The sequence below is a fragment of the Haemorhous mexicanus genome, chromosome 18, assembly GCF_027477595.1.
Source record: "Haemorhous mexicanus isolate bHaeMex1 chromosome 18, bHaeMex1.pri, whole genome shotgun sequence".
Lineage (NCBI taxonomy): Eukaryota > Metazoa > Chordata > Aves > Passeriformes > Fringillidae > Haemorhous > Haemorhous mexicanus.
The window spans coordinates 6,408,620-6,422,794 of NC_082358.1; the positions used below are offsets into that span (position 1 = coordinate 6,408,620).

Consider the following 14,175-nt stretch of genomic DNA (forward strand, 5'->3'; position numbering starts at 1 on the left):
GCTGCTGTCACTGCTTACATTTTGATGTATCTCTTCAGATAGCCTGGCAGCGCCAGGTTATTTTAGTGTCAAATCAAAGCTCTGGTTGTATAAAGAAGCTGAGGAAAGGTACAGTCTGTGTTGCAGCAGAGGATGGAAGCTCCAAGAAGACTGGAGGCAGTCCTGTGAGACACGTACCAGCCATGCATACTAAACCTGCCATTTAGTACACCGACAAGAAAACCCGTTTATAAGAGCTGCTGCGGAACAGAAATAAATGTCTTCAGATTTGGGCTGAGGAAGGAGGGGTGTTTTTCTAGGCAGGCACGTGCTCCATTATCACATTACCTAAAAGAAAATAAAGCTTTGGCCCCCTTTTACCCTCCATTTCCTTGCAGGAGAAAGAAATTTTAAGAGCCTGCTTATGCCAGAAGAAAAACCTTGCGGGCTGATCCCTTTTTAATGCTCTTGTATGCAATGCACCAGTGCTGTCCTTGAGTTAAACGAGTCAAGTGAGCCCAAACCTGCCTGATCTGCATCTCCCCGTGGTTCTTGCGGCCCCCGCACTCCAGCCTGATGCGGTGGCGTGCAGAGACGGACAGCGAGGGGTCAGTCACACCAATTACAGGACTGATAACGAGGGGTGTGCGGGACAGGGGCGCGCAGCCGCTCGCCTCCTCACTAGAAAATGCTCTAATTGCCAATGAGCTGGGGGCTATGGGGGGTGGGGGGTCTGGGACTTCAGACCGGCGGGACTTCAGGGGAAGCCCCGAAGGCCCCACAGCCCGCAGGGCTCGGGGGCTGGGGGCCCGGCGGGGTGCGGGGCCGCCGCTGTGGGGTTATCGCGGGGAGCAGCGGAAACACCTCCCCTCAGAGCAGCCCGCCTGCCATGCGGCCCTGGAGGCGGAGCCTGCGGTCAGGGGCGGGGCCTGTATGCAAATACAGCAGGCGGAGCGGGGAGGCAGCGCATGCGCGTTGCGCGCACGGCGCAGCATGGGTTCTTACACAATGCACCGTGCCGGGCAGGAGCGGGGAGGGGGCGGGGCCTCACATGTAAATGAGTGCAGGGTTTTGCCGCGCCATTGGTGAAGGAGAGGAAGAGGCGGGACCGGATATGTAAAGCAGCGAGCCGGCGTAGAGACAGTGGGGGGCAGCGGGTCGGAGCGGTCACGCTGGCGGGGCGTGGCCCGCATGCAAATCATGCCGGCTCCGGGGGCGTGGTTCGGATGCAAATAGGAGCGCGGTCGCTTCCCGCCCCCTGCCCATCAGGCCTCTCCCCCGCCGCTTTAAAAGGCGCCGCGCCTGCGCAGAGCGCCGAAACCGGGACTTAGTCTGTTACACAACCGCGCCGCGCTCCCCGCGTCCCGCTCCGCCCGCCGCTCCTCTGCCCGCCGCTCCTCCCGCTCCGCCCGGCCGTCCGCGCCTCCGGCATGAGCGGGGACCAGCTGCACAACGATTCCCAGGTGAGCGCCCCGTGCCCGCCCGCGGGGCGCGCTCCCGGGGGACTCCCACCGCGGTGCTCGCATATCCCCGTGCCGGCCCTGGGCTGGCCGCCTCGCCACCCCCCGTAACCCCAGCGGAGGAGCCATGCTCTGCGGCCGTCCCCATAAGTCTGGGCAGAGCCCTGTCAGCCCAGCTTTCCCTCTGCGGTGGGATGGGGGCGGTGGGAGCGGGGACCCGCGTGTGACCCCCCCGGGCTGGGTGGAGAAGGGGAAGGGGCGCCTGCCGCGCTCCCCCGGCTTGCTCCCCTTTGGGAGGGCTCGGGAGGGGTCCCCTTATGAGCTGTGTGGGGGCCGGGGGGCGCTTCACCGGTTCCCCCATCACCTTCCGCATCGCGCCGGGCTTTTCTCATTTAGTATTTAATTCCCCTAAAAATGAGGGTGAGGGCGAGGGTGGGGGTCCCCCGGAGCGCTGCGGACCCGGGCGTGCTGACGGTGTGTCCCTGTGTGCTCTCCCCGCAGATCGAGGCGGATTTCCGAGCGAACGGTGAGTGCGGCCCCGGCGCGCCCCTCGCACAGACATGGCGTCCCAGAGACTAAGTCCCGGCTCCGCGCTCACCGGCCCCATTGTTCCCATCGAGCTGCCAAAAGCGCCCCTTTCCCGCCGGGATCGGCCCCCCCCGACCCCCGCCGCCCCGAGTGGGGGCACCGCAGGCCCCCGATCCGAGCGCAGCGGCTCGGCCGGGGTCGCCTTTGGGCCCCGATTCCTCCCTGGAAAGTCGCCTTGTCGACGGTCGGGACTTAGTCTCTGCGCCATTTTCTTTTTCTCTCGCTCTCTCTGTGGCTTTTCTCTCCTTCTCCTCCTCCCCGAGCTGCCGCCGAGCCGCCTCTGCAGAGGCACTGGGCCGCCATCCCCGGCACCAGCCCCTTGTAACCAAAGGGAAAGCAAAGTTTTTAGCTTAAAAAAAAAAAAAAATTTAAAATCCCAAGTCGCTTTTTTTTTTTTTTTTTTTTTTTTTTTTTTTTTTTTTTTAAATCGCAGGCTCCCTCCCCCTACTGCTCCCCGTCTCTGTTCCTTTGAGGGAATCCCTCCCTTCCCCTAAAATGAAAGGTGATTGCAACATGTTGCTCTTTAAAAGAAACTGCTGCATCCATTTTAAGATCAGTCTTATTTTTTTCCTGGCTATTTAAATGATGTGACTTTACCTTGCTAGATGGGGTTTTTTAAAATTAAAATAAAACCTACTTTAAAAACCCAGCAGACCATAGTGTAGACAATTCCAGAAGGGTGGACAGCATCACTTTAGGGACTTTGCCAGCTAACTTAATTTTGTTCAGAAACATTTACAGGAGTCCTGTAATTTACTATATATTTATATATATATATGTATATACTTATATATAATTTTGTATATTTATATATAAATATATATGCATATCTGTCTATATGTATATTTATATTCATATATCTCTACATACATACAATATTTTCAATCAGCCTGTTGACTGCTAACTTTTTCTGATAATTTATTAATTTTTATAGGAAGCAAGCTGATTGCAAGCCTGTCTCATTTGATAGGTGTCAAATTGAAGGGCTTAAATAGGGTGGAGGGGAGTTGAGGGTACACAACCAACCTTTGTGTGTGTGTATTACTGTCACTGTTTGGGATGTGTGAGGAGCTCTGAGCTGTCCCCTGACTGCTGAGGTGGTAGAGGACAAAAAAGGTGGTTGAAAATATCTGCTTGACTTATAGTTACACTAATTTTTAGAATGCTTTTCTGGATGATGTCCACGTGCCTGGTTGCTTTGTAGGCTACAGCGTGTAAATATTTACAGATCTACGCTTGCGAGCACCTTTCGTTCTGTCAGTTCATTGGAATGTGATTGTGTGTGTGCAGCAGGAGCAGACAGTATCAAATATGCTCGTTTTGAACTCTTCATTCTGAATTTATAGTGGGGTTCTGTGAATAATTGTTATTAGGAAAAAAGGGTGCAGTGGATTTCCCAAGAAGTACGGGTGTGACTCTTGAAGCAATTTAAATGTAAGCTTATATAGGAATGCTTGTAGCCTTCTTGTGCTGGAAAATACTTGTTTCATCTAAGGATCATCTTTATTTAGGGAAAAATACTCCCTGGTAAGCTTTAGTTATTTAGTACTGTTGTACATAGAGGAAGTGATGTATATTTGACCTTTTGACTCCATCTTCCAGTGAACCTTTCAGAGGGATTTTTCTCCTCTATTGTGACCATGTGCTGTTTTATTCTTCTAAGAGCTTTAGTCATACAGCTCTTAAAACTCCTGTGGTTTTTATTTCTACCATGTGTTGAAGGAATTCAATACAGAAATTCAAAGTCAGACACCTTGATGGAAAAACCGAATTCCTGGTAAATCAAGCACACCCAACAAATCCATACCAGTGTAGGCATCAGCACTCTTTCCCTCCTACTGCAATTATTTGTGGCAGTCATGTAGCATCATTGTCATTGATCAGAGGCCCCTAAACCCCAAAACCCTTTTCAGCACTGGAAGGTACATGTAACACTGTTAGTCTTGCTAGGGGAATAATGCTGAATAGACGCTGGGCACTCTGACCTTGTGACCACCCCTGATCTCCCTGAAAATCTGTCACCTCTGCTTGCTCTGAGCCTTGTTTCTCTGAACAGGAGCTCTTTGCACTGGTGCGTCGGGAATTGTCACGCGCGGATGTGAGAACAGCAGTTCTCCTTCAGGCAGAGACTGAGGCTCTTGCTCTTATTTTCTTTATTTTTGATCCTATTTAGTGGCAAAGATTAGGAGTGGGTGGTAGGAATCCCAAGTGCCAGGTTTTTTTCCCCCCAGATGTTTAGAATTGGTTTGTACTTTGACTATTGTCAGGCAGCGCTAAACAGTAGAGCCAAACTCCTTTTAGGGCCTCCTGTACTTCACATTTGGGGGAAGGGAAGCTTTTCTGGGGGCTGGTACTGACTCATTCTAAGTGTTGAGTGTAGCAGCAGTAAACATTTTTGTTAGTAAAGAGTGTTTTGGGTGACTTTTGGCTAATGTATCAGTAATAGGGCAGCTTAAGCACTTTGAAGCTTCCTGTTATTAATGTTCCTATCTGGGTCAGTGGACACACTACCTCGGGTTGTGGTCACACAAGTTGTTGCAGCTGCAATAGGTTGGGTGGATCTGCCCATTGCAGGTCACCACGGGGCAGCCTGGTTGTAGCTGGAGCTTGGGTCTGGTTACACACCCATTTCATTGATAGCAGGGTAGTGTTGGGTATGGAGGAGGTGCCAGCAGTAAATTCGTGTTCCTGGCTATTTCTTGTCATTAAATAGCCAGATCACTCTAAGCAAGAGTGTCCTGGGCAAATTCCAGTTTGAGCAATTGCATTCCATTTCAGTATCCAGGTTCTCCCCCTTGTTTGGCTATAGTGGGTTTTTTTTTCACCTTAGCTGTATTTTTAGTATCCATACGCATTGCAAAGAATTTTCCGTGTTCAGTCCTTACAGTGCCTGTTTGCAGACCATGCTGAGAGCAGTATTGTGCTGAAACAGCCAGCCTTTTCTGCAAGTAACATCCTTGCAGTCCTCAGCATTCAGAAGAGAAATGGAGTCCAAAATTGTTGTTTCCAGCTACAGCTTGGATGCTGAAAATGTCCCCACGTCCACAGATTTGGATTCTATTGAGTTTTGCCTTTAAGAGCATTGTTACTCAGGTTGGATGTAACATTCTCTTACTAGTGAGGGCAATGAGACTAAAAGCAATTTATCTTGACTTTGAGCTCTCCCATTGTGTTTGCAGAGTGCAGTAGATAAAAATTACTTTTGTTTGCAAAATAATCAAATTGCATTCCAAAACTACTAAATTCTACTAACTGCTATTAGTGCCTTGGCTGCTCAGCAGCCTGTGATCAGAACTTGTGTAAAATCCAGAACTGCTCAGTGTGGAGACTGAGGACATCACCCCAAGCAGTGCTTTTTGCTTCCAATTGATTTGGCCAGTAATGTTAAGATGCAATTTGAGGTCAAGTATCACTGGAGTAACCATTACAGTGCGTTAACAGGAGTCAAGTGTGAATTTGTCCAGCCTCACAGAGGTGGCTTCTGGAATTCAAACATGTTTGAAGGAGGGGCTTGCTTTAACAGTGAGTATTTTTTTGGAGAAAAAAAATGAAGCCCTTACTGCTGCAGCATCTTATCAGGAACTGGCAGGTGTTTTTTGTTGGCCCAAGCGCTCATGGGGCATCTGTGTATTTATCAGGCTGGCAACATGAAGGAATGAGCAAGAGAGAAATTCAAATTAAATAACAGGAGTGCTGAACCAAATGCCTTACAAGTTAAGGAATTTCAGCACGTTTTATGTTTTGCATTAAATTCATGTTTCATGGATGACAGAGCTGTGCAATAAGAGGTGTGGGTGATTTAAATGCTAACAAACTGTAGAGCAACATAGCAGAGATCTTTAGGATTTCTCAGTGGTTGTGAAACAGTCTGTTGGAGACCAGATTTGTGCTTCCTTGCTGCTGCCTTTGCTGGCGCCTTCTGGATGGGTGAGAGTTTTTTGAAGGAGAGCAGGGCCACTTCTGGCATAGGGCTGTGTGTACCTTAGCACTGCTGTTAGAGCCACTGTGCTAAACAAACTGCACGGATTTAGGAAGTGTGAAGGCACTGCCTGTGCTCTGTGTGTGTGTGTGACATGTCAGGGAGAAACTGTCTTTTAAGTTCCCTGGGAACATGTCTCAGGAATGCTTTAAATGTCAAACGTTTGGCAAGGGATCCAAAGTACAAAAGGTAATTAATAGTATTTAGGTGCAGATTGATATCTCTACTGAAAATTTCCTTTGCCTTTTCTGTGATACATGGAGATGAGAATCCAGAAGAATGTAGCTTGTTCCTTCCTTGCATGGCTCCCTGCCTTCGTTCCAGACTGCAGTGCTGGTGGTGAGCCTGCATTGTGGGAAGTGCTGCCCACAGCCTCAGAACAATACTTGGGTAGTTTTAAGTCTGCAACCACTTAGATTTATTTTTTTATTTATTTTAATTTCAGAAGTATTTTACATAAGGCGCCAATCTCTGCAGAATTTCTTAATTTTGTTTTTGCATTGATTTTCAATATGTTCACAACAATCTCTCTCAGGGCTTGTTAGGATATGACAGTGTAGCTTCACTATGGGAATTTTCAGATTGTGATAGGTGAGAGTATTCTGAAGTAAATTTGTCATTCATGACACTTCTCAGAAATGTAAATAAACATATTGTTGGTAAGCTGTTCCTCACCATCATGTGCTACATAAGTTGGTTGCATTTATTTTCCCCAGCAGAAGCCTCAGAAGGGCTTTGCTAAAGACCTTGAGGTCTGTTGTGTTAATTGTTCTGACACATTCAGCATTTAGGTTAAAACTTAATGGGTGTCTGGTGGGAGTGGGGAGTTGAGTGTGTTTCTGGGAGCTGCAGCCGACTTGTGTTTTTGTTAAAACTCAGCAGAATTACTTAAATGTGCTGGAAGATGTGTTTTGGGGGTTAATGGCCCGTGTGTTTCTTCCTGCTAGCAGGTTTTCTTAAGATGTTTCTTCTTTCACTCCAGTGTTAAGCACTCTCTGTTATTAATGTGTTATCAGGGCTTCTTTGTTTACTTTGTAAAACATGAAAAATTTTGGACCAGGGGATCTGTGTAAAAAGGTGCTTTTTTTGCATGGCTTCGTGTAAATTAGACACACAGCTCATAAATGTGATCAAGCACAAGTCAGACTTAATTTCATTTACAACTGTGACTTCAGATATTCGTTAGATAGTTCATTGAATTCCAACCTCCTGAGTTGCACTGTCAGCAGAAACTGCAATAATATGTAATTATAGCAAGTACTTAACATCTCATTGACTCAAATTCCTCTGTTAATGATTTCACTGGATTCCTGTTAAAGTAATACCTGCTGAAATAGCACAAGCCACTGCCCTGTTAAAGGGAGGCTCCAGGTCAGATTCTTCCTGGTGTTGTAAATTGGTGTAATTCTACTAAAATCAGTGGAGCACTGACAGTGTATCTGCTTTTTTGTTACTGGACTGCAGGGATGGGCTTTAATGTCATAGTGACTATTTAAGAGAAATACAGTTTAACCTAGGAAATCATTGCAGATTTTTTTTTTTCCAGTGGCTTTTCAAGATGGGACAGTTTCTCTTTCAAGTCTGCTTGAGCTGATTGTGCTGATGCAGTTTTTCATATCCTTGTAGAACATGTAGAACATTCACAAATATTTATTGGCTTATTAAATCTAATTGATTTTGTGGCTTCCAGTTTTATAGATACTGCTCCCCATTTTATAGAAAATCTAACACTCCAAAACATGGGAGCAAAATCTATTTAGTGTTATATATGCTGCTTCTGCCTGGGTTTTTGAAGGTCTGCATCTTAGCTTTCCAAATCTGATAGAAGATAGTTGATGTTGAAATCAGTGTTTGTTACATTGCTGTCCTGGGACTGTCCTTTTTGACAAAGCATATGACACATCTGCCTGTACCTTCTCCCTGCAGGACTCTCTGTTCTGAGCTGTTCAGCACTGTCAACATTCAAATGTGGATCATCTTTAGATTTCAGAATGGTTCCTCCTGTTCAGGGAATGAAAGAAAGAATAAGGGCTTGCTGTGGTTTTAGCTCTTCTGAAAAGAAAGTAGAAAACAAATGTAAAACCCAGTTCAGAGCAGCAGTAGGATTACTCCTTTTAAAATGGTCCCAGTTACTGTTGTCCTTACTCTGCCAGTAGCTGCCTGCTCCAGTGACTTCCTCTGTGTGTGCTCTGGTGGCTTCCACTGTCCATCAGTGGTTGAGCACTGGAATTACTACAGCGTGGAAGTGCTGCTGCAGGCAGAGCAGAGCGAGCCTTTTCTGCTGCAGGCTCCTGCGATTTCCTAGCTCAGCTGAACGCGTTGTAGTAGTGGTTTCCTGGTGTGTATGAGACTACAGTATTTTTAGCACAGCGTTTGTTCAAAATGTCCTGGCTGACATAAATGCTAAATAGTTCCAGTGGATTTAATGAGGTTTATAGTTGGAAATATTTTCATCTTGAATGCTTGCTTTTTAAACTACTGATCTTAGTCAACTGCTGTAATATCTTGCGGTGTCACAGCAAGAGTTAGGACTTTTGGAAGGTGATGTGAAAAGAAAGGGTGAAGTTAAATTTGGATTCTTGTGACCTGCATGGTATAAGGAGGATTAAAAATTTGGTTTTGGCTTCAGAAATATGAGCATACCTGCATGTTTTCAAGTGGAAATTTGGTTTCTAAATTTGACTTCTGTAGCTGCTCTGCTGATGAACAAGTGAGAGCTCCAGAGTTGAGAATGAAAGTGGAGAATGTGGAGCAATAGTCAATCTTCCTGAAATTTGTTCTTTTGTAACATGTGCTTAGCATCAATGATTCTCTGACTTCTTTGAGAAAAAAATTAGGATTTTTTTAAAATCCCTGTCTGTGTCAGCAGGAGCGGTGGCAGGAAATAAGGACTGGCAAGTTTTGTGCCAGTCCTTGCAAAAAACAATGATCTGGGAGATCCTCCAACTGGTGGAGATCAGACTTGATGCCTTTGGAGACGTGGGAGACCTTGGCAATTAGTTCTCTATTAATACTAATGATAGAGATGGAGTTCTGTAATGAGGGGAGATGAGTAGGAAAAGGACAGCGGTTCAAGTAAGAATTGCCTCACAAATTCTCTAGTGTTGTCACAGTTCTGGTGATGTTTTCCATCATCTCAAGGCCTGTTTCTCTGCTACAATAAAAGACTATACTGCTGCTTCACCCTGGGGAAGTTCGCTTTGTTTCATGGCTGTTGCTTGAGTCTGAACAGTTTCTCTCGAAGGTGGTTGCAGCAGTAGTTCAGTTTGGAAGAATGACTTGCACTGCCAGTTGCTCTGGGCTTGGGATCTGCCTGTTCCCAGTATGAAGGAGTCCCAAGGACGGGCAGCAGTGAGCATGCCTTACTCCTGTCCTGGGAGGCTTTGGAGGCGGGGGCTGGAAAATGTCTGAAGTGCTTATCTTGATGGGATGGGGGCAGTGCAGGCTCACTGGAGGCACAGCGGGAAAGTTAGCTTAAGTGCTTGTCACTCAGCCTCGGCAGACAGTGTCTCCTCAAGAAAAACACCCTGCATCTCCACCTGGAGTACTTAAACCCTTTCCTAAGTCTGAAGGTGTTGACTTCTGAAATTGAGATGATGGCAGGGTAAAGAGGGACAGCATCAGAATGTTGGGAAATGGTTTTACTTGGAGGCTCTTGTCAGTCTCAAAGAGACAAAAGTTGCTTCCCACAGAGCTTCCGATCAGTAGAGGTTTTTGGATTCCTTATTGATATTTTTGACGTGAGTGTATTTGTTCATGTTCACAAGCTTGCCATATGCTTTGTGCAGTTGTGAGCTGTGTGGGTGTCCCTGTATGTATTTTTATCTTATACCTTCGTCAGAGAAGGAGCTTTTTAGGGAGTGTTAGCAAGACAATGGCTTTCTTCTCTATTGGTATTGCAGAATGCTGAGCCTCATGGTGCCCACCAAAAGATGGAGATTTTCCTTCATAATTCTGCACAGCATAGACATGTTAGAGACAGATGGACATTCATGGAATTCAGCTTTGCAGCAGAGTAATTCTGCAGCTGCCTGTATCTTTCCATCACTGGAGAGAGATTGATTTCTGCCTCAGGAAAGCTTGGAATGTACTTGGAGCTTCACTAAAATATTTTTATCAGTCTGTGTAACTCATCTTTGGCCATGTCCATGGAACTCATGTTCCATGGTGAGGATGTACTTGTGTCCTGGTTTTGGGCAGGATGCAGTTAGATTTCTTCGTAGTAGCTGGTACAGTGCTGTGCTTTTGGATTCGGTATGAGGACAGTGTTGATAACACACTGATGTTTTAGTTGTTTGGACAACAAGCTAAGTGCCTGCTAGGTCTCATCAGCTGCAATGTACAGCTGACAGTCTCTTTCACACACACAGCATTCAGCACATAGTGCAGCTTTATTTGGGGGAGAAATACTCTTACATTCTCAATGAAGGCATAGTTCTGGTTCTTCAAGATGTCCATTTTCTTTCATAATGCTATTTTTCAGTGGTTTTCTAAAAATAAGACCCTGGTGGCTTTTATTCCTTATTGCTCATTTTGTAATCCCAGTCATTGAGTTGCATAGTGTTACTAATTTTTGCAGCAAGCATCCAGGACCTCAGTAGTTTAATATTTTGCTGTGTTTAAGAATAAATTATAAGAAGAAATTATATACGAGATCTGGTGTTGAACATACATAAACTGCATACAGCTTTTCTGTCTAAAACCCACTGTTTGGCTGCCCTGAAAGAAGTTTTACCAAATGCTTTGGAATTTCTGAAGTGTTGGGTTCACTCTGCTACTCGGTGTATGCAGCAGGAAATTGGAAATTGTCTTGTTTCCATCCAAATGTCTTGTCAGTTTGGTGCAGCTAGATGTGTGGCAGTGTCTAAAGGGAATAATTTTAAGAATTTTTAAGAACAGTTTTTTAATTCATTGGCCAGAGATGTGGCTTCATAGTTAAGAAGTCAAGAAAATAATTCCTAGGGATGGAGCAATCCCCAAGTGCAGATAGCTTTTTAATTTTTTCCTGGCATTTGTCACATACTTTGCTCTGTTGCCTAACACAGCTTCTGACACATGAGAGCATGAACTTGTAGAGTGTTATCCAGAACATTTTTTTCTTTCATTTGTCACTTCTGTACACATTTTCAATTGAACAACATTGCAGCAGCTTTTCCTGTGCATGTAACATGGAATAGATGACCTGTACTTTAAGGCCAGGGCAATGTACTTTAGTTGAACTTTTTATTGATGGCAATATTTTACTACTCAAGGCTTATCCTGGTATTTGAACAAGGGCCAGACTTGTCAAAACAGCTGCTCCTCTTCCTCTGAGGTTGCACTTTCTTGTTTTGCAGAGGTGGTTTATAAAGACCTTTTAGGAGAGAAGATGCTTCAGTGTTTTTTCCCCCTTTAAACTATAGTGTCTGCTGCAGATTTTTCAGTAGCTGGAGGCAGGACACAGACACCCTGTTACATACCATCTCTTTGGAGACCTGATAACCAGGTGGAAGGCTGTCTTCCTTCATCTGCTCTGCAGCAGATGCAAGTGGATGGAGTTCGTGCTGTCCTTAGGGAGATTAGTAGCCCATAAGTTGGCAATTCTTTTTGCAGCTTCTGGTTTGGTGCAGTGCTGCCTTGCCAGCTGTCAGCTTGTCTTGAGTGCTTGGTGCTCTGCTCAGGACATGAGGGTGAAGGGTTGAAAGGGAAGAGAGACTCTTTTGAAGCTGAAGGCAGGAAGCACCAGGGAGGGACATTTTGTTACTCATGGATGCTGTGTCTGGGTTTAAGGTCATTTGTGCTGCACATTGTTATCTTGTCCTCAGGCCATATTGTTTAAATAGGCAACACAATGGGGAGAGAGGGAGTACTATGCTCTTCTCAGAGCTGGAGAAACCAGAACATAGTGGAGTGATTTTTTTTTTTTTTTCCCCAGCACAGAAATAGATGTAAAGCTGTCTGGCTGGGATGGAGATTCAGTTCCATCCTGGACACTTGCTCCTGACTTTTAATTCCTTCTCCAGCTTAAGACTGAGGTGCTTATCAAAGGGGCAGCACATAGGAAAAAAAAGGAGCTTCTGCAATTTTAGCATATTGTTATATGCAAAGCTCATCTTAGGAGATAAGGTGGGCATTTTTTTCTGTGGTACTATATTCTTTTAGGAACACTTATGGTACAATACAGATTAGAAATGTTGTGTGGAAGGTTCTGCAATTAGTGAAGTCACTGGATTTGCAATAGGGAGACAGTGTCTTCCTGGTTTGTGTGCAGGGTTCTGGTATCAGGTATGTCAGGCTCTTGCACCATTCAGGCCACCTTGCTATGAGTGTCTCCTAAGTGGGCCTGGAGCAATAGGAAGAGCAAATTACGTCTTCTCCCAGTTTGTGAATGCTGGTGAGTGTGTGAGTAAGATCAGTTTTTGGGAAGATAAAATAGCTGGGATGGGCAGGTACTGGTTTAAACTTGCCTTAGGAAGGCACCTTACAAGTCAGACGAGCACTCTCCAGTTTAATCCAGCCTTTTGGGAAATGGGAAGCTGGAACTCTTTGGAGATCCATGTGAAGGGGATGATTCATTGCAACACAAGCAGCATGTACAAAATGGAGGGATGAAGGAGAGCTAGTGACGTACTCTGAGGTTTTTTCTCTAGAGTTAATGACCACCAGATGGGGAATAAAAGGCAGCCTGCTTTTCTTTGGAGGACCGGGAATGTCATTGAGGCTGTTAAAATGTGCTGTATCTGTGGTAATGCTGCTTGTGCACAGCAAACCCTTTGATGTGTGGATCAGAGTTAACTTTTCTTGCTGGTGTTTCCCCTCAACACTTGGGGTTTAGCAAGGGTTTTGGCTGAAGATGAGATTCTTGCAGTGTGGTTTACAGAGCACCTCAGGGAGACAGAGCAAAAGTCTTTGAGTGCTTTCTGCAGTAGAAAAAGTGAGGTGTAGGCTGTGTTCCTGTGCACAGCCTAAGTGGCCAGACACCCAGGGGCAGTTGGTTCATGTGGACAGAACTGTGGTGCCAGATGAGTGAGATGAACTCAAAACAACAGTGACCTTGATTAACTTCTGCAGTGTTGCCCAATCCCTCTGTAGGTGTCATCTCCATCCATCTTTGCAGTAAGCAAGCACTGGCACAAATCAGAGTCTGAATGTCAATGCTGTTAACTCTGATGCTCACAAGTTGTCATCCTAGAAGTGTGTAGGTGTTTGGGTTACTTCGTCTTGCTCCATCAGATGGGACATCTCTCCAGCTGTCCAGGTTACCTTTGGACATGAATGTGGAAAACATTGGCATTTTTCAAGAGCCTTTTACACTTTTGCAATCTCCTATCCTCCTGCCTTCTTCCTACTCCAAAACCTGGAAGACTGTCAGAGGAGCCGTCATCTTGTCTGAGTCATGTTATCAAAGCTGTCTATGTCACCTGCACTTCATTAGGGAGCATAAGCAGGCTGTCCTTGAAATACCTGTTTTTATGAGTAGATAGTCTTCTAATTTAAAATATGCTGCTCTCTGGATTTTGGTAGCTGTCATAAACAGTGTCTTTATTTTATCATCAAGTGGGCTTATTCAGCATCGCCCGTGTCTGAAGGAAGCTGCTTCCTGGGTTTTAGGCTGTTGTAACCGTACAGATATAAAAAGTACAGCTTGGCCCTTGATGCTCTGTGCTTGGCAGCTTTAGTTGTCAGCATGAGGTCTTGGGAGAGCCCAGCACAGTGTAGTTTTATTTGCCCCAGTCTATAGCTTGTTTTGCAGTAGATGAAGGCTGCAGCTGGCAATCCCAGTAATTTAATTCTTAAATTGAATCCTGGGCAAAAGGCAGTAGCAGTTGAACTGGCAAGTGCATCATTTTCTTGTTTCAGAAGTGAAGGTGTAAAGCTGTTGTTCTTTAAGCACTGCTTTCTGTCTGTCACGTTTTCCCCTTCCTGTCCTGCCCTGTTGTTGTGATTTCTGTCCACTGATGCATAATCGTCAGTTTATGGTTTTGCTCCGCGCCACTGTCAAAACATGAGCTTGTCTGTGCACAGCAAAATGTGAATTTACATTTGAACGACAGTCCGAGTTAAAATTCTCCTTCCCTGTGTTCATGAGTGGGCCTCTCCTGCAGCACTCATCCTGGGCAATATTTGCCTCTTTCAAGAATCTGATAGATTTTTCTTCAAAGCTCCCAGTGTTGTCTTTGCACACCAGCT

General features: G+C 45.5%; 1 protein-coding gene across 2 annotated transcripts in view; it reads left to right on the plus strand.

The window, feature by feature from the left end:
• Nucleotides 1–1,283: 1,283 nt before the first annotated feature.
• Nucleotides 1,284–14,175, plus strand: part of TOP1 (DNA topoisomerase I) — a 65,844-nt gene continuing 52,952 nt past the window's right edge. The window contains exons 1-2 of one of the 2 annotated variants that reach the window (XM_059862336.1): nt 1,284–1,442; nt 1,941–1,965. In XM_059862336.1, the coding sequence (XP_059718319.1) occupies nt 1,410–1,442; nt 1,941–1,965 (58 nt within the window). In that variant the 5' untranslated portion in view covers nt 1,284–1,409. Of the gene's footprint in view, nt 1,443–1,934; nt 1,966–14,175 lie in introns of those variants that run through there. The other variant, XM_059862337.1, reaches the window with a different exon arrangement.